The sequence below is a fragment of the Phalacrocorax aristotelis genome, chromosome 2 (genome assembly GCF_949628215.1).
Source record: "Phalacrocorax aristotelis chromosome 2, bGulAri2.1, whole genome shotgun sequence".
In the NCBI taxonomy this organism is placed as follows: domain Eukaryota; kingdom Metazoa; phylum Chordata; class Aves; order Suliformes; family Phalacrocoracidae; genus Phalacrocorax; species Phalacrocorax aristotelis.
The window spans coordinates 120,402,882-120,428,578 of record NC_134277.1 but is presented as its reverse complement, the minus strand read 5'-3'; the positions used below and the strand labels follow the sequence as shown (position 1 = coordinate 120,428,578).

The window sequence follows — 25,697 nt, the reverse complement described above, 5'->3', positions numbered from 1 at the left end:
TGTTTGCCCAGCAAGAAGCGAGTAAGTGAAACATAAAGGGCCATGCTAAACCTTCAGCTCTGCATGAAGATGTGTGCAGGCTTCACAGTCTGCCGTGGCCTTGGACTTTCCCCTAGAAACCCTGGAAATGAGGTACGTAGGGTCTGCCCACACAGCCTCACGGATGTGTAAGATCACAGCATGTCCTGGCTTGCCTGCTTAACAATAGCGGGAAAGCAGCAGCAGCCCGGCATGTGATAGCAACCAAGATCTGCCTGCCCCGAGTCCCTGGAAGACGTCTTGTGCGGCTGAGGATGAAATCCAGCGCTGCCATATTTGCCTTACTGCTGTCAGGCATGCTGGTTCAAGGAAGCAGATGTCTGTGATGGTGTACGTGACACTTGTATGCCTTTGTTCTGTTTAGATACACCACTCCTTTACTGTGGAAAATCAAAAAGAGTCACCTTTTTATCATATTGCAGATGTTTGCCACTTTGTGGTGTTTGGCTGTCATAAGGCTCACTTAATGTGAATCAGATGGAAAGTGTGCAGAGTGGTTTTCTGACTGCTGTCCAAGGAAAACCTTGGGTCAGCTGGCATACAGCTTTCTGAGAGCTGGCTCAGCTGAGTCTTCCTGGAGCTGGCAACTGAGGTGCCTGGTCAGCCATGCGAAGCCTGTAGCAGGCAGGAGTGCAGTGCTAGGGTATGGTGAAGAGTAACCTGTGGGTAAGACGTTAAGTAATTTTACAGGTATTTAGGCTCCCAGCCATTTGGGCAATTCAGACTGAAGAGTGGCTGGGGAAGCCTGCATGTTGTGCTCAAAGAAAGCAGAGTGATTGCAAGGAAGAAGGGTGAGGACCCTGGAATTGCTCACTTTGACATCCCTTAGTCAGAGAGCCCCCAGCAGATAAAATCACACAGATTGTAAACTAGGTTGTATCTGGCTTGACTTAGCCGGTCACAGTCTTTCCAGTGATTTAACTAAGCGTGTTTTATACTAATTTAGTTAGGCAGGCATTGAAACTGTGTGTAGATAAGCCCATTAGCTGTGGTGCTGTACGTCCAGTCAGAGTACGCCATGGCTGCAGCTACTTTCTATGAACCCAGCACGTACTGTTGGCCAAGTTTACTGGAGGTCAAGACCATCACTTTCAGTGGCAGGGTTTTGGCGGGACAGACACTCCGTCTCCCCAGAGCAACTCGGCATGGTGAAAGGAGGTGGCAGACTGAAGGGGTGAGAGAGGTGTTGGGGTGCTTCCCTGGGGCAGGTGACCCTTCTGTAAATGATCTTCTGAAGCATAGTGATGGCTGTGCCGCTCCGTGACCGTGGAGGCTTGGCGTGTGGGAGGCCATATATGGCATTGGGTTTTGCTCTTGCTGGGTATGCAGTAGTACAGTTGAAAAAGGAAAGGACTTTTTTAGGAAATGACTGCTTCAAGGAGTGCAATTCATGTCATTTCAAAGGCGGGGTTTCTTAACTGTCTTTGACTTTCTGCTCCCTATGGTCAGAAATCTCAACTGAAATAGTAATTTTCCTGAAAGGATTATTAAGCTATTGGGAAAACCCTTTCAATACTTCGTGATAACTCCAGCAAAGACTGGTCTTTTGACGGGTTTTGGTTTTGAGTTGCTTTTAGCTTGGGATGTCCCAGTTTTTTCTGGTCTCTAAGCATCACCTGTCTCTCTTTCTAAATATCTACAGTAACCAATTCAAAGTGTCTGAAACCCTAATATCCTTTTTTCCCATCCATGGCATCTTTACAACCTTAAATCTGTGTGCTAAGACAAACTGCCAAGTATTAATCTAGTTTCATTATTCAAGGAATAACTTCTTTTTTTAACCAAAAATATTAATAGTATTTCTCTTCCTCACAGAGGTATATTTAAGGTCACCTTTTTTAAAACTAAGTTTTTTCACAGAAATCTAAAGCACAAAATTTCTCTGGAGCATTTGCAGCTGCTAATGTTAGCTTGCGTACTTAGAACTATCAGTATGTAATAACATATCTCATGATAATCTAGCAGCTGAGGAAGTCCATGTGCATTCGGAGACAAATAGGCGGCCAGCCACTCTGATAATTACCACTTCACAGCCCTTTCTGTGAAAGGCTACAAAATGGAATTGGTGCAAAAATGGCTTTCAACCGGAGGTGCCCAAAGCCAGTATTAGTGAGAAGGTTTCACCAGAAACACATGTAGGATAAAATATTCAATAGCATTTCAGAAAGCATTAGCAAGGCATAGTACAACTCTTTAAATCATGAATTGTCATTTACGTGGAGAAAACAAAATCCCCTAAGTGGTCTTGCAAAAACACTTTCGGAATTAAACCACCCTATGTGTAGTCTGCAGCATTTCTTTTCTGTTGAGCTGCTTTAGGCTAGGCTGCCCCCACTAGCTCGTTTCGTTGGCTCTCAGCAAGCTGGCAGTCATCTTACAAGAGGGAAAAATTGGCTGGGCATTCTGTTTCTTTATACCTTTTGGATTCAGCTGTCATCATTTGAACTGCCAGAGAGGGGTTTAGATGGTACCCACCTTATTTAAGGTAATGAAACAAAGTGTGTGTGACAGAATGCGTTCAAGAGAACTGAGGCAGATGCGTATCTTGCCTAGATCTGAATTTTAGATTTATCGTCTCTGTTGCCTTTTAGAGTAGCAATGCAAATTAAATGAAGTGGCAGTGCTGAAGCAGTGTGCTCTTACCCACCAACTCTATTCACCCACCTTCTCATCTCATCTTTCCCTTCCCCGCCCCATTTTTTGGGGGGGACTCTTCAGCACATGTGTGAACATCTGCCAAAATGCTCGTTCTTAAAAGCTGCCATCATTCGTCTTGAGCTGTTATTGAGAGCTTTGTCTGCTTTGTAGATAAATTGCACCATGTGGAATCAATGTCCTCTTGTACTGGAAGCCAGACAAATGATTCTGACAGAAACTCTGTCACATTCATACAGACCGAGTGAGGAGATGGCTTACCTCATGCAGAATACGTGTATCAAAACACCTTCTGCTCCTCAACTGAGGCAATGATATAAACGTGGCTGCTGATCCTAAACCGAAAAAATTAGAAATGTTTGCTTGCTGCAAGTTACTTTGCATGCTTGATAAATATTCCAATGTTATGGATGACAATTTTTGGAGCATAAGCCATGTATTTCATTAAGGTGATTTTCAGATTGTGTATTATTTTGGCTCTACACTTGTTTTAAATTCTCTTTAATATAGTTTTAGCTGTAGCATAAATGTACTTAACACTGAATACTCTTCTTGACAGGAGACTTTATCTGAATAAACCAGATCTATTGTGTAATTAAGGAGTTTCTTTGGAAATTGGCTTCATTTCAGTTTTAAATACGTTGTCTAATTTGTTCCAGAAGTAAAGTGAACTTATTTTTCAGAATTTGCTTATGATTGCTGGTGGTTGGAGCTATAATAAATTCGATTCCTTCCTAACTTAAACACTTTTTAAATACATAAGCTAAGCTACAGTCTACACTGGGCATTAATGATACAAAGCAATAGTACCTTTCCTAAGAAAATTGTCTTTTTAGCATGTAGAAGAACAAACATACACACACACACACCCTTTTCATTGCTGGTACCCAAATGTTGGGAACTATTTGATCAACAGGTTCTCCAGTAATTTGAGTGCAATACTTCAGTAGATTTAAGCTGAGAGAGAGAGGAGGAGGAGGGAAAAGATACAGAGAATCTGCTAGAGATTGTAAATCACATGTATATTCAGCAAGTAAATGAGATACAAGCTTTGAAACAATGAGCCGCTCTATAATGCACAGACGGTCTTTCAGGCTACCAAGCCCAGCTCTGAAGTCTTTCTACACATTGATAAAAATGTCTAACTCTGAATGAAATACGTTTATTCTGTCTCATGTAAAGCCCTGTAAGCTACTAAGAACTGACTGAGCTGCTGACTCAGTCATTGTTCCTGGTTTTTACAGCTCCTCCCATTCAGTTAATTAAAAAACCTGTTCCTGAGCAGGAAACAAAAGCACTTTTTATACGGATCTGATCTATGTACATTTTCAAAATTTCTGTTCCGTGAATGCACTTTTTCTTTAGCTTTGTTTATTGCAGCGCAAGTGCCTGCCAGAGGCAGTACTGTCGACACGACTGTCCTTCTCGGGTGGAATATTTCACTACACACCGTCCTACACTTGTGCCAGGGCCCGCTGAGCATGGGATGGGGCCAGAACCTGAAAGGCACAAAAGGCTGCTCAGCCAGCAAGAAAGCAATGAATGGCACTGAAGTCAGGCCATAGAAATGAGGATACTCACGTGGGAGGAGCTGGAGGAAAAAGATCTGTCAGCTAAAGAGCAGAAAGCAAAAAGGGTGGTGGGTTTGTGATTGAAGAAGGCATCTTTGCACTGTGGCAGAAAAACTAAGAGCTTGAGTTTTGGCGAGTGTGGGCTTTGAAGCTTTTGCAAAATAAATAAATAAAAGCTGTTACTGTAAGACAAAGTTTTAACAATTAAGCTCAGTTGCTGTAGTTATTTTAACAAAAGCTTCAACTTGCCAGGAAGTAGGAGAATGTGTATGAAGTTGTTTGGAAGAGACACTTGCATTCTGTCAAATTTATTTTTTAAGAGGTGGCTACCAAATCCAAAAAGTTTGTCTGTTGTAAATCCGCAAGTCACTCGTGGTTAGAATCTCTGAAATGCAAGTTATGACCAAAACTATGCTTCTGCACATCTTAACGTCCTCCCTCTAATGGCAACTCCTCCACTTTTTTTAATCAACAAAGTGAAGTAATGCGATTCAGAGCTGGCCTGACACAGAAGTTGAGACCTGGTAGTTCCTAAATTGCAAAAGTTTGCTTTCTTCAATGCAATCAAATGTTAGTCCCTTGGAATGGTTAGCCCTCTTTCCAAACTCAGCTGTTACTCTGAGAATCAAGCCTCTTTGACTGGTCAGTGTAAGATTTTTCTGTTGCTGCTGGTGGACAGGATTTGTTTTTTGAATGCTGTCTGTTTTTTGTCTTAACCTCAAATAAATATCATTTACTTGCATTCACAGTTATTGAGGAGATATATTGAACTAACCTCTTCAAGTACAGTCGATGCTTAAAGTACTTTTTATCGGTGCGAAAATCCTCTTCACCTTTTTGAACACATTTAGACACTGACAGTAAAAGAATCCGTTCAACTAGAGCTGCACTGAACTCAGGTCCTGAAATATTGCAGCCCTTAGAAAATATTCAGTTGCACAAGAAAATGAAGTTCACTATTGAGCAATCAAAATGGGGTAAGTGAAAGAGAAGGAAGGTTTTTTCCCATGACGAGTCATCCGCTGAAGAGAAGAATGGAGTTGGGTTTCCATACTCGTTTGGTACTTGGAGTCACACAGATGATGAATGACAGCTCTACCATTGCAGGTGGGGTCATCAGCCCAAATGGAACAAACTTGTGTTATGTGGTTTCTTCAAACTAATGACCACAAATTTTGTTTTGGTGAAAAATGGGATTTTTCTCTTTCTATGTTAAAGAGAAAATTCTACCCATTAATAATTTTTACTTAAATTGGTGCTAATGAGGTGAGGGGATCCATGGTGTAAAGGCAGAATTTTTTTATGCAGCTGTGATATAAAATCCCAGCACACTTGGCTAAACTTTAACAGGTATTCTAATATGGTCTGTTTGAGCCTGCTTGAAACTAGTAATATGAATTTCAAATGTTAACCAGGAGTTTTGTCTGTTACTCTCATCTCAACTTTCTTCTGTGCTTTAATTAAATGTTAATTTATTGTAGACAACCCTGTTCTAATGTATGTATGTATATTTTGGGACAAATGTATGCTGATGATTCGAGAGCAGATCACCTAGTTAAGAATAGATCCAAAAGCAGATTAAGCCTGTGCTGCCTCTTAATTTTAAATGTGTGTGATGTCTTTCACTAAAATAGGAAAATCTACTTGGGCAGAACAACGTAAGGCACTGTTAAGGGACTTGTCTGCCATCCAGTGCAAGTTTTGATGTTCAGTTTGCATTGACGTGTCTAAGCTGGGTCTCCACTCCTTAGGACTGATTTTTTAGTCTTGAATCAGTGTTAATGTATAAATGAGATCAATGTATTTGCTTAGTAAGACAAGTGATTCAAAGTACAGTAAGAACTGTAATCGAGTAATTTTTCACCTTTGGTTCTACCTCATTTTCTTTTCCAGCTGTTCATATAGAGGACAACAGTTTTTGCTAGAGGCTTCTGTTAAGTGAGGGATAAGTTGGCTTTACCTTCTTGTCAAATCTTCCTCTCTGGCAGCAGGCAATTCCAGCTAACGTTCTCGTAAGGATGCTGCTGTAGTAGGTCGGAGCTATAAGCTTTCAGTGACTCTTACCATTTTCATAACTGAGGTCTAAGTGGGCCTCTGCTCTGGTACCAAGAGAACAGTGCTAGTAGTTAGATAGGAAAAGGTTTACTCATTGGGCAGCTGCTGTTAAACCTAGTCATCTCAACCCTGTTTCATGCAAGCTCTGGGTTGGCTTTGTTGGGCTTTTTGTACCTCTTCTCTCTTTCTCTTGATGCCTTCTTATGCTGTGATCTGGATAAGCTCTGGTATTCACCAGGAGAGCATGCCGTCTTCATGTGCATGCTTTTATACGCTCACTGTTCCACAGGAAACTAGCAAGAGCTTTTGCGAATAGTAAGTAGGAAGGTCAGGTGGTGCAGTAAGCACCAGAGCCCTCTGCACAGTCACTTGAGTGTGTGAACTAACACGCTGCCTATGAATATTCTTGGTGTCTGTTGGCAGCACATGGGAAAGGAATAGAATGATGTTAATCACCAGTTAGATCAATGATAACCTAGTGAGTAAGTTAAATCTAGTTAGCTTACAGTCCAGACACTCGAACATGTGATCCTGTAAAATGGAACATTTTATTGTGGTAATCTTGCATTTGTGATGATAATAACTTATGAAACAAAGGTTAGAGGTTAGGCTTGTTTTCCCTGTCTGTCTCTTTACATCATCTGTAACCTAAAATTCCCTCTCATGCAATATCTGTGACTTAAATCTGCTTTAAGCTATCATCAGTCACTATTTGAACTGATTTTTCTTTGTTATACTGCCAACAGAATCACTTTTTTTTTTTGTTATGCTACTTAAGAGTCATAAAAGTAAGATAAGACAAAAGAGAGTGCTAGGCTGTATCATCCCCTTTGCTTTGCCAGCATAGGATTAGAGGTTTTGATTAGCAAGGATTGCGTTTCTGTGTGGGAAACTTGGTTGGATTCCCTTCCTTGATCTCTCCAATGGTGTGTATGCATACACACAGGTGATGTGTCAGCATGCTGATGCTCTGTTTCGACATGTCTCACCAGGTTGTGATGCCTGATTCATTCCGTCTTGGTTGAATGGGTGTCTGTACTGTGGACATAACACAGAGAGGAATAAAGGCATTTAAGGCTTCAAAATCTTCATAATACTTCCGAGAAGTGAAACTATTCATTCTGAAGGGCTCCTTCCTCATGAAATGTTGCACAATCCCTACTGACTGAATGTGCCATTGTGCCTTGCCCTCTGCTTTGCAGTGCCATAAGTTTAGCTCCAGTACACTTGATGAATTCTAATTGTATTATGTTTACTTAGATATGTCTCTAGTTCATGTTTCATCTGTTTTTTAATACATTCCCAAAATTTCCAGAAGATTGGGTACAGATGGGGACACGGGAGGTCCTCTTCTTACCCCCTCTCCCTCCGCTGAAGAAAAAGCACTGGCAGGCAGCTCTTAAAAGACAGAAGCAGTATTTCAAAGTCTGTGTAATAGCTATTTCATGGTGATTATAATGTAAGAACCAATCGCAGCTTTTCTAGTTTGTGGCCCGCTTGTTATCCTTTGGAAGTTGTGTACTGAAGACTCTTGTGTATTTTCCGGCTATATTCTCCACCCTTTTATAGTTTTCTGTATGCTTTCAGCACGCTACAATATGAAAATAAACAAAGAAATTCTTATGAGTAACTCGGAAAAACTTCCCTCTCTCTGCCTCCCTCCCCCTTATTTTTTTTTTTTAATGTAGCTCACAGAAGCTATCAGCGTAGCAGATGAGAATGAACCTGTACCTTTGGTTGTCTTGCTCTTTCTTTGACTGAGGGGACGAACTTACCATAGCATTCCATATTAGTTTGCTGCCAGGTCCCAACCTGAGGTGAAGCCAGTAGCTCTTTCAGTGGGGAACCCAGAGGTGACGGAGCAGGGGGTTAGCTTTCCTGTCCTCTCTGTGGGCAGTAAGGTGTAAACCTGTCCATGCTAGTTGTCTGCTCTCGTCATTGAAAACCGCGTTCTGTAAATCTGTTGATACTTGCAGCTTGTCTCTGCAATGAGTCTTTTCCCCCTGCAGTAGGGACCCAGCAGCTCTGCTGCTCCAGCGGACCTGAGCACGCAGGCACTCTTCTCTCCACTGGAGAGCTGTGAACAAACTCTAAGTTTCAACAAGCTGGAAGATGATAAAAGCAAAGCAAGGCATTTATTTCCCACTTGCCCTTACTTCTGCATGTCTGCCAAACCTTTTCACATTTACTTAGTGACAGGTCCCCAAAAGAGCTGCAATATTAACTTTACACCTTGGTTCCGGTTAGTCACGTAATAGCTGTAACAGGGATCGTGATGGATTCTTTTTTGTTCTCCCTTTTTTCGGGTCTAGACACCTACAGCTACTGCCATGACAACACTCCTTGCAACAACAAAATGCCGCATTTAGGTTCTGTACAGAGACATTTTGGCAAATGTCAAATTAAACAAGAAACTGATTTTTTTAAAAAATTACACGTACTCTGGAATGGTAGAAGCGTTAGGATTATGTCTTTATTATTTTACAGTGTGGTTCGCTATGCTTACTCTTGACTGACTGCCTTGTCTAAGGATTAGGTAGGGACAAAATAGCTCTACCATATGATCTAGCTGATGGGGTGACAAGCGAGGACATAAACTGAGATTTCCTTCCATCATTACCCACTGAGACAAATTTAAGTCTCCATCAGATGTTGAGGGCAGTTGTGTACACTGTCAGCTGGAGACAATACAGGTGTATGTAAGAACCAGGTGTGCTGAAGCGTACTTTACAATGCATGTAACTGCATTCTCTCTGATATCTAGGAAGCCACCTCTCTGTGTCCTTCTTTACTATGTCTTATTTATGCTTTAGGTTTATGCTCTTCAACTGTGCTCAGTTATAGCTAGAATCATGTTCTTGGGGAGGAAAACAAAGATATTTCCTATCAGCTTGATGCAGAGGAATGCTGAAAAATGTAAACAAAGATAGCCTTTTTCCAAAATAGTGGTATTCTGGCAGGTAGAGAGCCTTTTCTTTAAGTCAGCTCTGCTCTTCTTTGAAATACTGAATGCAGTCAGCATTCAACAAATAATATGAAACATAAACCTCTGCAGTACTTTTGCTACCCTGCTGTGCCGTCTGAGCATTCTTGAGAAGCGCTGGGCTTTGCATATAGTCTCACATAGAGAGATGTGGGACTTGCTAAATAATCAAAGCTGCTGAAAGACAATACAACTCCTGCCTCCTTGGAGAAACATTTAACAGCTAATGCAGTTGAGCAGATGTTTCAGTGACCTTCCATGTTTCCTACTGATGACATGCAGCTACTTTTCTGTTTTTTACAGAATTTCTTTTCTCAGTTTTTTCTTTTTGGTATATGAGCATATACATGCTCTTATCCTTTTATATCTGTGGAAGCTCAACTATTTGTTCAGACTGTGAACCCTTGCCATAGATAAGGACTCCCTTGGTCTAGGCACAGTACGAAATGAGTATTTCTGTCTTGGAAACATTCTGAACTCTTGGAAATGGCTGGACTATTTGGAGGTGAGGAGTGAGTTGCTGCAAAAAACAGGGGATCTTCTCTTACAGAAATAACCTGTATGAGGTGAGTTGGAATTGTGGACATATGTAAGCCGGCATGAGCCGAAGCAGTGGAAGGGTCAGAAGCAACCCAAAGGCTGGGACAGAAGGAGCTGGTTAATGCAGGGCCAATTTCTGGTGAGAAGGAAGATGGGCTGATCTTGCTGTTCCTACTGGGTTTTAATAAATGCCTCTATAAAATGGAGGACAAGCCCTGGTTTCGGTCTCTCCCTGCCTTTTTATCTTTCTGGACTCATTGCCAGCAGTAGTGGATTTACTGTCTTTGCTGTAAGTACGTTCACAGGGAAATAAGAATTCATAATCTGCAGAGATAATATATACTAGAATGAAACTGTTCCAATACTGTGCCTGCCAGAGGCCAGACTGAGAGATAGAGATATAAAGCTTGCAGTAGTCGTTCATTACTCCCTTGCATTTGGCTGCTAAGAAGTAACCACACCTGCTCGGTGGACCGTGTAGGTATTGCAAATCTTTGATCTTTCTGAACCTGCACTGATGTACTAAAGAAACATTTCATTATTCTTTTTGTGGTAGTAAGAGAGAGGTGGGGGTACTTATAGTTTTAGCTTTAGATTTTCTTTAAATTTTTTGTTAAATTCCTAATTAACACACAGTTATATTGCATTGTGATTCGTTTAATCTTACTGTCAGTTTTGTAAAGTCTCCCGATGAAATCTTCCCTCTTGCAAAGTGAAATAAAATTCCACTTTAACTTCCAATCAAGCCAGACCTATGCCCATTTAACTCGTATTTCAGCCATGCTGTCTTTTTTTATGGCAGCTTGAGTGGAGACCAGGGAGAAACATAATAAGAAATTGTCTCCTTCCTCCCCATTAGTTAGTTACTTGACATCTGGCTCAAATGTGTATTGCAGGCGCCTCTTCAGCCCTTCCTTCTCTCCTTCCAATAAAAAAGTCTGCTTTTTTCAATGAGGAAATAAATTTCAAAAAACTGTCTGTAGAAAATCTCCAGTTATAAACCATCTTTTCCAAAGAAGAGACATTTTAACATCCAGCCCTGACAGCGTCCATGCACAGCATACTTCTTGATTTCGTAACAGGGAGATTAATGCTGCCCTTCTATTATATGCTTTGGGATCTGTGTGTACTCTTCTGTAGTCAACCTCCTCGTGAACTGCTGCTTATTAGCAGCGGGGGCACAGACGGCTTTGTGTTTGCATGGCTCAGCTGAAGGAAGGGGAGGATGGCACAGATAGCGACGTAGATGGTTCTGAGCATCTCTTTGTACCGAAGCAAAGCTCCAGCTGATTTTTCTTTTTTTTTTTTTTTTTCAGAAATGTGTAAGTCTACAGACGCTCCCAGTTGCACACAGCCTAAAGCATTTGTTCTGTGCTGAGGAATTTGGGACTTTTTTGTGGAAGTTTGGATTGCAATGGATAACTGGCCCTTTCTTGCCACCAGACTATCTATTGTTAAATACATGACAGTCATAGTAAAACAATATTATTGTGCTTCCAAATGGAATAACTAAAGAAACAATATGTTGTTTTCCCTCCTTGTTCATGTGAATTGATGTCTTGTTACTGTGACCAACTCAGTTCTCTATCTGAAGTGAGACTTCTCAATTTCTTCCTGAACTGGCAAAATTTTATTACTTCAATATCTCACAGTTTCAAAAAACTATGTGGCTTCCATTCAGTGTTGTATTCAACTCTATTCTGTACATGATGGGAGGAGTGTTAAATCAGAAGTAGCCCCACTGGATTTTGGATTTGTATCTGTCTGAGGTGACTCATATATCTTTATCAATGATCTGGATGAGGAGATTGTGTGCACCCTCAGTAAGTCTGCGGACAACACTAAGCTGGTCTGCTTGAAGGTAGGAAGGCTCTACAGAGGGATCTGGACAGGCTGGATCGATGGGCCAAGGCCAGTTGTATGAGGCTTAACAAGGCCAAGTGTCGGGTCCAGCATCTGAGTCACAACAACCCCATGCAACGCTACAGGCTCAGGGAAGAGTGGCTGGAAAGCTGCCCGGCGGAGAAGGGTCTGGGGGTGTTGGTTGACAGCCGGCTGAACATGAGCCAGCAGTGTGCCCAGGTGGCAAAGGCAGCCAACAGCATCCCGGCTTGTATCAGGAATAGTGTGGCCAGCAGGAGTAGGGCAGTGATCGTGCCACTGTACTCAGCACTGGTGAGGCCGCACCTTGACTATTGTGTGCAGTTTTGGGCCCCTCAGTACAAGAAGGACATTGAGTTGCTGGAGCGTGTCCAGAGAAGGGCAATGAAGCTGGTGAAGGGTCTGGAGAGCAGGTCTTAAGAGGACTGGCTGAGGGAACTGGGGTTGTTCAGCTTGGAGGAGGCTGAGGGGGAGACCTTATTGCTCTCTACAGCTACCTGAAAGGAGGCTGTATTGAGGTGGGTGCTGGTCTCTTCTCCCAAGTTTCTAGTGATAGGACAAGAGGAAATGGCTTCAAGCTGCATCAGCGGAGGTTTAGATTGGATGTTAAGTAAAATTTCTTTAATGAAAGAATAGTCAGGCATTGGAAGAGGCTGCCCAGAGAGATGGAGGAGTCACCATCCCTGGAGGTGTTCAAAAAATGTGTAGATGTGGCACTTCAGGGCATGGTTTAGGAGGAATGGTAGTGTTGGGTTTATGGCTGGACTTAATGATCCTAGAGGTCTTTTCCAATGTTAATGATTCTATGATTCTATGACTCTAACTTGCTGTGGGGTTTTTTGGTTTTTTGGGTTGCTTTCTTCGGGGAACTTGAAGTATGAAATGCCATTATAAATTGTAATCACAGCTTGCCTCGAATAGTAACCACAGCTGGGAATCCTGCAAATCAGACTCTTGGATCCCATATTGGGCAATCAGTTAGGGTTGCATTCAGGTGGCTGTGCCAATAGTCAAAGAGGACAGCAAAGCTCCCTGAGGAGCAATTCGTGAGTAAGCAGGAGAGAGCAACAGCCTCAGGTTGGCCCATGGAGAGCGAACACTGTTGTGGTGATTTCTGTGAACTTTAAGAACATCTTGCCCTTAGTGACTGGGTGTAAATACAGTCACTGGCTCTGTGCTCTATAGCAGTAGTTTTCCTGTGCTATCGGGTGCTCCCTCATGCAACTTATAGTCCCTGTTGCTGCATGACGTCCTGGCACGTCCTGACTCCATGCAGGAGGAGGTCTGACCTCAGTTCCCCCACTTACCTGAATTTCCTTTTCAGGAAAGTGAGGTGCTTGCAGGGTGAAGGACCTGCAGAGGGGGGGAACGCATCTTCCTCTTCGTTAGAATGTGGCTGACAGGGAAATCCTGAAACCAGGACTTAAATGATGTATATGGTGGACTGAGGATTAAAAAGCACAGTTCTCCTCTCTTCATCTTTCCCTGTCTGCACCTCAGCCTTCAGTCACAACATGCTTTCCAGCTTTGGCTAACTGAGCACCTGCCTGCTTATCATCCAGATTCCCTGAGTGCCGTCTGCCTGGTCCGTCTATTGCTTTGCACCAAAAAGGGCTCAGAGCAGACAGGTTGAGCAATTCAGCTTCAGGGCACTGGCACATTTCTACTGAGCACGTGAAGTGTTTCTCCAAATGCTTGTCCACTGTCAGGTTTTCTATGGCTACCTGTAGTGTCACCCCAGATGTAGCTTGTCACTCCTAAAATTTCTACTTTCAGTCCTGGAGGCAGTGTAGAGCCTGTGGAAGAAGAGGTTGCCAGAATTTTTCAAGATAGAGGGTATGTCTACAATGAAAGTTTTAGATACCTTCAGTAAGCAATTAAACAAATTTAAAGGGGGGAAAAAAGCTCTGGAGCTACTAAGCCCAAAGATACCTCTTCCCTTCTCTGGGCATCCTTGAGCCATCAGGTGGTCCTAGAGCTGTGGAGGAGACTCTGAGGGGTATTGCTAATTGTGCTTAAAGTCCTCCTTACACAGCTGTCGTTGACTCCTGTCTAAGGCAGAATACTGCACAAAGCAGACCTTTTGTCTGACCTGGAGAAGCCATTCTTGTAGTCAACTCCAGTGCTGTAATATACTACAGGAATGGTTTCAGCAGGTCAGGCCAAAGGTCCTGCTGCTTCTACCTCAGTGTTGGTCTTTGAAGCATTTGAAACATCTTGGCTGAACTTCAAATAATTGTGTGTCCTGAAGCAGACACGGGGTTAGGAAAACTCCAAGGCAACTAATATTTGAAGTGCAGTGAAGTTTATTAATCAGTTGCAAAATACAGTCTTGTGGTGGGAAGTACCAGCATCTTTAGTTACCCTGCTGATAAGACTTCAAAGTTACTGTGGTCACTTTAGAAAGACAAAACGTATGGAAGGCAATAAAAGGAAGTCTTCTGTCTTGTAAATTGATATGTAGGCTTACAACCACAGTACTCAAGCATACTGATTAAAAGAGTGTGCCCGGGGTGCTAGGGTTGGGTGGAAGAGCTGAGCCTCGTAGTCTCGCACCTTGCTTGGTGTGTGTGTACCTGTGTGTGCACACACCTGTCAGGGTGGTGGGACGGGTCTTTCTCACAGAGCGCCAGGACTTGCTGAGCTTGCGTTCATTTCCTTCTCTGCTGTTAGGTGGCCTGAAATAGTTTAGTGTGGGTGAATTCTCTGAATGTGTCACAAAAGTCTCAAGTCTGATGGGATGTATAGGAGCAGCAGGGTGTTGCGCACAAAAAATGCTGAAGGAGTGAGAAAATATTTCTGTAGGTGGCTGACATTCTGACGTATTGGATTTTAATGAAGTTGAGCACTGTTTGGGAACAATAATCCAGTGCATTGCTAACTTTAAAATGAGATTTACAGGACGTGCACTAACCATTGATTTTACTCAGCCTTTTTAATAATTTTCTTGAGTTATTTCTTACATTGAGTCTCGCTGTGCCGTGCTAAGATCAGCCTTTAACTTAGTAGTTAATGTTCCTAAATTTGGGAACATCGCTCCACAGATTTTAAGTTTAAGTCATACAAGCAGCAAATGTGTCGATCTAAGCTTTCATCATCACTGTATTTATAAAAGAAAGCTTTTAAACTTTGTGTTCGTAGTGCGTAGAGGTGATTGATGTGCCTGGCTGTCCCTGGGAGGTCTGCCTGGGGCGGCTGTCTCCATGTTAGTTCTTGCCTTTTACATAAGGCTTAGAAAATGGCCAAGGTTTTCATGCTGTGGGGAGGTAAAGTCAGCAAAAAACACTTCTTTCTAATGCTCTTCTGAAGGCGACCACCTTCAAAAGGGTTTTAAATGTGTATGGTTTAATTTCTTATGGTAGCTAAAGTACTCAAAGGGCTTAGTTTATGATTAAGAAAAGTTAGGTGCTGACCTGCTCTTAGGGAAGCCTAGCATTTTTTAATAGCTGTTTATGATATTAAAAGCAAAACCAAAACACCTATGTTTATAGTTTTGGGGTTTTGTAGTAATGGGTGTGTTTTCTTTCTGTAAAGCTTTTAATATTAAAGGCCAAAAAATGCTATCTGTACGGATACTGTTACACCAAATTAAGTACACAAACACAAATGCCTCCATAGTTGTTTACTATTTCTAGAAAGCGTGTGATAAAAGGATCTTTTTTTAATTTAACTTCAGCTCCCACACGTTCTTTTCATTCTGACCTGGTGAAACTGGGTGTCTTTCGCGTCAGGTTCAGGAGAGTCTCTGCAGTCTTTCGTCTTCTTGCTTGGCTGCTAATAACCGGAAAAAGTGACCGAGCGAAATGGTGAAGAAGTTGAGCCAGCAGTTGCCACAGTGACAGTTGTCCAATATAAATATCTTACAACTCTTCTGTTTATCATCTGTTTTCAGGGCAGTTTAAGCTGCTGGAACAAGACCGAGATATTAAGGAGCCAGTGCAGTATTTTAACAGTGTGGAGGAGGTGGCTAAAGCATTTCCTGAACGAGTTTACGTCATGGAGGAAATAACATTCAACGTTAAGGTAGTCCCTGAATAAATATTTATCCCTGTCTAAATGATTAACTGTTACAACTTTTGTATACATGGCAAGTGAGCAACGGCGCTGTGTGGGAAGTGTGATTTTTGAGACAAACGAGCCTTTGGTGTTCTGCATTCAGTGACGGTGCTCTTCGGGATCATTTTTGCAGTCTTAAATCAACATGTTCTCTAAGGGCTCTCCTGTCCTATGGCACTTTGGGGAGCAGTCCTGATGATCCATCCAATAATTCATCTAATTAGGATGCTCCTGCCAGATTTTAAACAAATGTTGTTTGTTGCCCCCTTCCCCTCCCCCTCCAGCAGTCTGAATTTTATTCTCTGCTAAGCAGCAGCTGCTCAAATCCCTGTCCAGAAAGCCTCGTTCTCAGAGAGCACGCAGGGTGAAATGATGGGGTTGCTTGTCTCAAAATTACTGCAGCTAAATAGCATTGTGAATAAAACAAAACAAAAAAAAAGGCACACTTGTTCTCTGTGTGTGTGTGTTTGCATGTGCACGCCTCTTAGGCTCATCAAAGGGTCAGCAGCAATCCCATGAGTGTAAGAGGGCTTGCTATCACCACACACGCTGCAGCACGGTGGCATGACACAGTGACAGAACTTGTTCTTCCTTGTCCTACCTATATGTGTGATACTACACAAGGTAGGTCAGCTCTCCCAGCGGAGCAGAGTGGTCTTCAGGCTTGTCTGGTTTGCCTCAGTTGATACACCACCAAAGACTGGTTGAAGACCATCCTAGAGCTGGGATGCAATGGCACAGATCCGCATCGTGTACCCTACAGGGGAAACTGGTTGATACGGCTGGTGCAAACCAACATAGAGTTTCCTGGTCCCATGTGTAGCAATGTGGGGTTTTTACAGCAACCTTTTAATGGCTTTTTTCTCTTTTTTCCACTGCAAGAGGTGGGGGACACCAGCTAGTCCACAGTTTTTATAGGTGTGAGAAAAAATTGCTGAAGACTGCTGTAAGTGCAAGAGCTTATCAGTTAATTCATTTAGCGACACAGACTCATGCCTTTCAAGCCAGTAGGTTTCATTTCTGTTCTCCATTAACCTGAAACCATGAAACAGAGCCTTTCATGAGAAAGTTGGAATACTTTTGTACATTTAGGATGTAACCGGGCAAATCAAGGCAACAAGAAAATTTCATTTCTGCCCAGAAAGACCAGCCTTACCTTGGGACTGCTAGCCTTATCTAGTGCTGTGCTATCATTTCTCAGTTGGTCTATGATCAAATCAAGAGTGGCGCAGTAAAATGTGCACCTTTGATTTTACAGGGAGAAAAGTACTTGTCTGCAGGCTGCTTCAACATGTAAAATGTTGTGCCTTGAGTTTAATATGAATGTTCTTAAAACTCTCTGTCATATTTAGCAAACTGAGAATTAAGCATAGCTTACTGTTAAATATCAAATCAATTTTTAAAAGAGATTATAGTGATACTCCTTAATGTAAATAACAGTAATAATAATCCAGGTTTAACCTAGTTGCACAGTTATCTTGGCAGTATTTCTCTTGGCAATTTTTCCAGTTTCATAGAAGTCTATTCCAAGGTTATCATCTTCCAAAAAATAAATGAACTTAACAGGATTTATTGAAGTGTTTAATAACCCTTTACATGCAAGATAATTATGTATGCTAAAATTTTAATATAGGGGAGATCCTGTCAAACTGATTAGAGCAAAGGGAGGAATATTAAGTACGGTTGACTTCTGTCCAATGCAGTGTGCCCGTTTAAATTCAAAAGAGAGTATCAGAAGATAGCTAATCGGATATAAAAAGAAAAAAAAAATGCCTAAAATATCTGATGAAGCATTTAAGATTAGGAGGAACTCTGAAGTCTAGGGATTCTTTCTTATTCCAAAGACTCAAGTGTTTCATGGATAATTTTTGAAGAAAGAGCCTGTAGAGTTACACCAGACAGTCACTGCGTGGTTTTGTCTGTGCTTGTTGAGGTCTGCCTGCATGTGCCAATGTGCCATGGTTGTGGTTTGACTTGGTGCGAACTTTGCTCCTCCATTTAAATCTTTTGCTGCTCCAGCAGGATTTTGCAGCTAGTGCTGCCGTTCAGAGACTTGCCTTCTGGCTGTGATGTGCTGTGGGATCTTCTCCAAGCGGGGGGGGAGTTGCTTTATTTTTACTTTGCGTACTAGTTGTTAAAGAAAGAAATGGGCCACCTTATCCTGGGGGAGGCAGGGGAGCTGGGTCTCCCTTCCTTCCCTCCCCACGGTTTTGCAGCTAGGGCTCACTGGGCAGTGCGCTGAGGTGGGGTGTTTGGGACCTGCCGGATAGTTGAAGGAGGGCTGTAACGCCTGTCATCAAGCAGCAGAGCTGGGAGTGGAAGGTGGAGTCACTCTTCACAGAATTTCTAACAAACATTTTGGATTAAACCAAACTCTTGTAATGGCCCAAACTGCTTTTGGTAACTTTGGACATACATACTTATCAGTACTGTGCTTGGATACCCAGTCAGTTGCCTCAGGTTCCCGGTGGCCCACGGCATCTACAGCCTCAGCAGTTTAGAGTGTTCTGGGGATAAGCATTCAGTCAATAGGTATTTAATCTGTTCCCAATTGAAAATTAAAGGCATTCTGTCTTCTCTTCACTGACCAGATAGGTGATAAATTTTTTTTGTATTAGTATTCAATGCATAATTGCAGAGAATTTTATTTATGTAATAGCATTACACTACAAAGATTATGTTTTTTAGATTCTCAATGCAAGGAAGAAAAATATTAAGAAAGTTGAGCTACCCCAGGGCCCTAGCTTTTGCTGAAGCAACAGCAATAAGATTTCTGCACTCAGCTGCTCTGGTCCCACACAGATGGCAGTCTGTACAAATAGCCAGGAAGCTATTTGCATTAAGACTTAAAAACAAAACCAGGAACAAAACCCCCACATTGTACCGAGGGCAATTCACAGAAGGTCCTCTAAAAAAGCAACAATATTGTCTGATACATTGAATGTTGGACAAGCCACGATTCCTGCACTCTAAAAACCAGCCCACTTAGCATTGCAGGACTCTTCAAATCTTCTGGGATATCATTTTTGTCCTGAAGATGTCACTCGGTCTCCCTGGAGAGGCTGTAGAGCTGTTTGCAGAGCCTTTCCCGGATGGAGAAGTGGTTTAGTTAATTAGCCCTATAATGATTCTTCTACTTTTCTATCAAAGACATTGTTTGGCTGGTATGAACTTTTGATACCGGATTTGTTTGATGGGGTGTTTTTTTTGTTTGTTTGTTTTTTTAATGTAATACTTTTTTTAGTGCTTTAACTGTGTAGGAGCATACAGCGTGTGTTTTGGCAGAAATAAATTTATAGTGAAAACTGCATTATTTTTTTTTTTTTTTGATGAATGTTAAAGCAGTAAAGTGAAGCAAAATTGATCTCCTGGTTTGATACTAATTCTGTTGGCTCTGATCTGATAAGTTGGCCTGAATTTCCAAAAAGCACATCTATAGAAGGTTGTAACCTACACTGGCATTTTTAAATGCTGCAATAGCGACTTCTTCGAAATTAGTTCATGTGTAGGTTTTAGCTCCAAACTTGCAGGCATTTCATAGTACTTCACCTTGAGAATTAGTGCTTTAGCCCCCTCATTGCCTTGTGGCTTGATGCCAGCTTTAGGAGGCTGCAAGCCTCGGCTCCGAGAAGGTTTTTCTTCTTCTCTTGCCGCTCTGTCCCTGGCACACATTGGCTGTGGCACCCCGGTGCCTTGCATTGGCAGTGCACTGCTGCGGCTGCCTCTTTCCTCCAGCATCTGGTACACAGCTTGAGTGAGAGAGAAGCAGACCTGTTCCTTCGTGCCTACGTCAATGTACCTGCTAGAGAGTTTCTGCTCTGAAAGGAGCCTGGATAGTGAGCTCCATTGCCTCACAGGGGCTCCAGGACCTGGCCTTCCTGACATCCCATGTGAAGAGATGCTTTGTGTTAGAGCTCTGCGGCATTATCTGTCATGTTTTGGGTCATTTTTTGAACACTTTGATTTATTTGAGACATCCTTAAATAGCACTGAAGCTAGCTTTTAATGTAGCAATCAGGGCAAAGTCCCTCTCAGCTGAGAGGGAAATGCGCTTATGCTAAAATGAAGAGTTGTACTTTCTGATTCACTGTCTTGGGAGGCAGATGTTTATAAAAGAAAAATAGGATACTGTCTCACTGAATTTAGTCAACTTCCTTGAAAAAAAATTGCTTATTTTTTCTGCTAATAGCTTTTCTGAAGACTCTTTGTTTTATATTTTACAAAACTATCCATTTTTTGTGACTAGTAAAAAAAATACATGGTATATATTATATATATTTTAGATATATACATAGTGCTATGATTGGTCCCTTGGCTTTAATAGTAAAAAGCGTATGCAGTAACTATGAATCGGAGACCTCGCAGTTAAAAAGAGCTCTACCAAAAACAAAAATCCAAACTGTGTATTTTTTAAGTGAATGCAATGCTTGCATTGCTCTAATAAAATCTAGCAGGTATAACAAGGAATGTAAAGCCACAAATTACTTTTATAAGGAGTTCATGTGTCCAAGTGATTAAAGACTTTTACTTCAAACTGTAACAAATTAGAACAACTGGAGTCCAAGATATAGGATATTGGCTCAGGTGTTATCAAAATCTATTTTTCTGAGTTAACCTTTCTTTAAGCAAAAGAAACAATATACTTGAGCTTTCCCAAAATAACATGTTTCCTAAATAATGATTCGTCACTTTCATGATGCCTGTCTTCTGCAATAGATGTAATTGGCTTCTGAACGTTACTGAACTGGGGAGTCTTAAAATCTAAAACATTGTAGTGACTTAAGCCGCTGCTGTTTTGTAATGTGTTTGATGAGGTGTCTATACCAGTAACCTTTCTGGTCAGCATCCTGGCATCAATAGCGAGCGGTTAGGATGGATCAACATCTGGCAGTAGGGAGGTGGAAGGCAAGTACAGCATGGAGTAGGTTCTGGTTCTGTGGGTCTTCCACATTAGGAGTTGTTCAGTTTTAACATCTCCTAGTGATTTCTAGATGGCTTTGGAGTATTGTGTGGCAAGCACTGCCTCTTCCACACAGCTGGGAGCACTGATTATTGTCACCTATTAACAGACAGTGAACACTGGCTGGGAAGGGCAAAAGAGGGGCGAGGGAGAAGTAAAACTGCAGGAGTCGTCCGTTATAATGCGTGAAACATTATTGTTGTAATGCATAAAGCATCGTTGTTATAATGTGTAAAACAGAGAGGGGAAAACATGAAGATAAACGTGTTCAGGGAAGGAATTTTTTCAGGATGCTCCCAAGGCTAGTAGTTTAATATCTGGAGAAGACTTTGTGTTTATCAGGTAATGACAGCAACTGGAGGTATGGTGGTTACTGCTGCGAGCTGCTGCACCGGAATTGTCCTGTGAAGAATTCCTGTTTTAAATAGAAGATGTCAGGAGGGGGTACAGACAAAATAAAAAATGAGGGCACAGCCCCACTATGGAAATGTGTAAGGAAAATGTATAGTCCTACCTTCCTTCCCCCCATTCTGTCACCTGGTCTCAGCTTCCTACCAGTTGCAAGGTCTTCACACCTGAAGGTTGAAAACCGAACCTGGCAGAAGTCCCAAAGGAAGCAAGAGCATTGCTCAAGGGTGGGCAAAGCAGGAGGTGGGACGTGAGCTGAAAGCGTAGGGCAGAGTGGAGCCGCACTGGGACTGGACTCGACCCTCCCGGGTATGTTATGTAGCTGACTGAAGGCTTCTCAGGTGTTTTCCGCCTTCTGTAGCGTTACTTGTTTTCCAGAGTTATGAGGAGATTCAATTTGCCACAAAAAAATACGTGTTATTTCTTCATCAGTCTGTGTTCCCGACTACCTTAATTCTGCTGCTGTGAGATAGTGCGCTGCTGTCTTCTCTCCATCATGCACCGGTGAGGTGCTGTGTCACGTGCGCAGGCTGGGACGTGCCACTAGCATGTCCAAGTGTCTGAAATAGCGCGGGGCTCTGCTGCACCCCGCCAGTGACTGCGCAGCAGGAGGCAGAGGGTGCACAAGGCATGCTCTCAGCGGGGGTGTGAAGGAGCGTAGGTGGGGCTGAAGGTGAAAATACTGCTGGGTCAGTGCTAGAAGCTTAGAGGGTAGAGGGAGCCAAGTCTGGTGTGGTGTTACATGTTCTGCCTTTTGGGAATAATTTATGATATGCGGTTTCTCGCAGATCATGTTGTCTTTAAGCGTACTATTAGGCATGAATCAAATCTGTTCTGAGGAGCTGCTGTGCTTGACTGATTCCTGGGCTGATGGGGGCCCCGTGAAGTTCACCAAAGGCAAGTGCAAAGCACCTGACATGCCATAAGCGCTGCAACAGGCTGATGGGCTAGAAGGGGGCTCTGTGGAAAAAGCCTGAAGGGTACCTGGTAGACAGCAGTGGTGGTGTGGCAAGGGTGGCCAACAGCATATAGGGGTGTATAAGCAAGAGTGTAGCCAGTAAGTCAAGGATGGTGGTTATTCCCCATCATTCAGCGCTTGTGATGCTACAGCTGGAGTATTGCTTCCAGTTTTGGAAACAGCTTTTTTTCCAGTAACCCACTAGTACAAGGAAGACGTTGATGTGGGAGCGAGTCCAGTATAACAAGATGGTCAGGGGGCTGTAGCGAATTATATATTAGGAGATGCAGGGAGAACTGGGTTTGTTCAGCCTTGAAAGGGCTTAAGGGAGATCTCTCTGCTGTGCCTACCTACCTAATGAGAAGACGGGCAGGCTGGCTCATCTGAGGTGCTCAGTGGGAGGACACACAGGCAGAAGTTGGAACATAACAATTCTGCTCCAATATAAGAAAAAAATTTTTTAACTTGAGGGTAATGAACACAGAAAGAGGTTGCCCAGAGAAAATGTGGATTCTCCATCTTTGGAGAAACAAAAAATTTAACTGGACATGGCAGCCTGCCATAACTACACCTGCTTTGAGGAGCAAGTTGGACTAGATGACTCTGGGGGTCATGCCAGACCTGGAGGATTCTGCAAATCTCACCTGATATCCTGGGCTAAAGTCCATGGCCCTTCATTGGTGTTTTAGTAAGCTTTGTGGCCATTGATAAAGTGAAACGTTTGAGTGAACAAGACGAAGTGAGTTTGATTTTCATAGGTCGTTGCTACAAGGACAAAGTAAAGATCATTTAGCTATGTAATCTGAGAAACAAAAACATAGACATATCTGTGCGTGAGATTCTAGATCATTTTAGAGTCATTGCTATGTATGGTATGATATATATTGATATATGTATGATATGTTATATATAATACGTATGGTGTATATTTGTTGCTAATGTCCTGGAACACATATTTATCTACCACATATGCTTTGTAATGTTAATGAGCATGTGGTAATGAATGAATTAACCTAACACAAGAAGAGAGGAGTTAGCTTTCTTGACTTTCAGAACTTAAATTTTAAAATATAATTAGCCTGCTGAGGTGTACCAGCAGCCTTAACATCACCATGTTAGGGCTTAGTGGATCGGGATAACATCATACAGTCTTAGACTTTTCATTTCACTTTTTCAGTTTTTATTACAATTTTGGACAGCAGCTGGTACCTTCTATTTTTGTTCAGAAGGAAGAGTGCAAAACAGTATTTTTCTCAAGAGTGCCAAACTAGAACCATGGTATGATTTTTCTTCTGTTCCAGCACAGTAAAATTCAGCCTTACTTCACCTGTTATTATCATGTGACTATATTTAAAAAAAAAAAATGTTTTCCAGATTTTTAAACTGAGAATAATTTTGTCTTTAAACATGCCTGTTGAATCTAAAAATCCATTTGCTATTTGGCTGGTTGAAATGGATGCCATTAATAAGCAGCTGCTTCACGAGACCTTCGTTGTGAAGCTCGGCCAGTTAGTTACATCTGTGGTTTCACATCTGACCCACTGTTTCCTTCTACAGTGGCTTGTTTGTTTGTGAATCACCAGGGAACTGCAAGTTGGCCAAGCAGGAGCTCCCACAGCCGTAGGTTGTGACACCTCCCTCGCTCCGGCCGGTGTCCCGCAGGAAGCAAGAAAAAGCTATAACCGTAGCGTCTCAATATTTCTGACAGCGTAGCTCGCGTTGTCCAAAGACGCCATTTGTGGGGACTTGTCGATGCTAGAAATCAACATTCTTGCAGAATGTGCCCTTTCAAAAAGAGAAGGGGGAGACTGAGTGGTACATGCACAGAGCCCCCTGTGTCCTCAACCCTTATCAGCTCCACTGAAGTCAGGGCTCTATGGCTGGCCACGGCCCTGTGGCAGTTTTGAGGAGAAACCAGCAGCAAGCATCACACCGGTGTTACCAGCAAAAAACCCAAGTGCTTTCCTTTCATGTCGCAGTATTTCAAAATGTTGTCTGGCCAGTGGTGTGAACTGTGAATGAGTATTCCCTACCATAAAACCCAGTAGTTTCCTGGATTAGACCAATTGGTGTTTGTTTAGATAATTCAGGGCTTGAACGACTTCCTCTCCGGAAGCCCCAAGACTGAAGTGCTAAGGCAGCACACCTCGGCTGAGCTGCCTGTGCCTTTGCTCTGAAAGGCTTGCAGATGATAATCACAACTTTACAAATACAGGTGAATTGCTGATCACATCTTAAAGGAGGATGCATTATTCACAGCACTTCTCAGTTATTAACTGATTGGAATTACAGCCTTGATTTCGTGCAGTGGTTGTTCTGTGATGATAACTGAATTTGAAGCCCAGAATCTGAACTTCACACAGCTCCATGAAGTCTTTAGGGGTTGCAGAGGTGAGGAAGGGATATACTATTGTAGTGTGTGTTTTCAATTGCAGTTTTTTAGTATGTTCAATCTTTCCAAATAAAATGGTCTATAAAAGGCCAGTTGCATTCATCTGATGCACCTTCCTTTAGGAGTAGGTGTCTGCTGCTGGTGAGGAGGAGCTGGGTGGGTTCTGTTAGGTCCCTGAAAAGGGCTTTTCACGTTAAACCACTCAAATATGAAGCAGAGCAATCTTGTCTCTAAAGAGTTATTCCAGTCTTAAGGAAATAACTTCAGGAACAAACGAGCCTTGGACATCTGTTTTGCTTCTCATTTTTTTTTTCTTTCCAGTATGATTTCCATACTAGAAAAGCACACACATGGCTGTGCATATGTTGTTTAATCTCTTAATTGCAATTATGATCAAAAAATGAGGAAGGAAGTCTATGACTAGGAGAGCAAGGCAGAGGGGGAGTTAGGCATATGGGATAGACTGATATTCTTGACTTTCTCCTTCAGGGAATAGATGTCATCTGTCATTCCCCCTAGCCTGGAAGAGATTATATCAAGGGGATATGCTTCATCCATAATGATGAGATCACCTTTTCTGCTCCTCAGGGAGCTGAGGATGGTGAAAGTAGTTTGCTTCCCTCAAGAGCCTGGCAAATAAATTACAGCAAACAGCAAAAACAAGGGAGTGGGAAAAAAGATACCCAAGGGAATCCAGACATGCTGTATGACTGTGCTGGTTTTGGCTGGGATAGAGTTAATTTTCTTCATAGCAGCTAGTATGGGGCCGTGTTTTGGATTTGTGCTGAAAACAGTGTCAATAACACAGGGTTGTTTTAGTTGCTGCTGAGCAGTGCTTAAACAGAGCCAAGGCCTTTTCTGCTTTTCACCCCACCCCACCAGCAAGTAGGCTGGGAGGAGACACAGCTGGCCCCAACTGACCAAAGGGATATCCGATACCATATGAAATTATGCTTAGTATATAAAGCTGGGGGAAGGTGAAGGAAGGGGGGATGTTCAGAGTGATGGCGCTTGTCTTCCCAAGTAACCGCTACACGTGATGGAGCCCTGCTTTCCTGGAGATGGCTGAACACCTCCCTGCCCATGGGAAGCAGTGAATGAATTCCTTGTTTTACTTTGCTGTGTGCCCGGCTTTTGCTTTACCTATTTATCTCAACCCATGAGTTTTCTCACTTTTACTCTTCCAGTTCTCTCCCCCA

The 25,697-nt window shown here is 42.5% G+C and overlaps 1 protein-coding gene across 3 annotated transcripts in view; it reads left to right on the top strand.

Moving 5' to 3' along the window:
• GAREM1 (GRB2 associated regulator of MAPK1 subtype 1) overlaps positions 1-25,697 on the top strand; it is a 105,385-nt gene that overhangs the window by 64,286 nt on the left and 15,402 nt on the right. For 2 of the 3 annotated variants that reach the window (XM_075084939.1, XM_075084940.1), the window contains exon 3: positions 15,617-15,747. The exons of the other annotated variant lie outside the window; for it this stretch is intronic. In XM_075084939.1, coding sequence (XP_074941040.1) covers positions 15,617-15,747 — 131 coding nt within the window. The remainder of the gene's footprint in view (positions 1-15,616; positions 15,748-25,697) is intronic. 3 annotated transcript variants of the gene reach the window in all.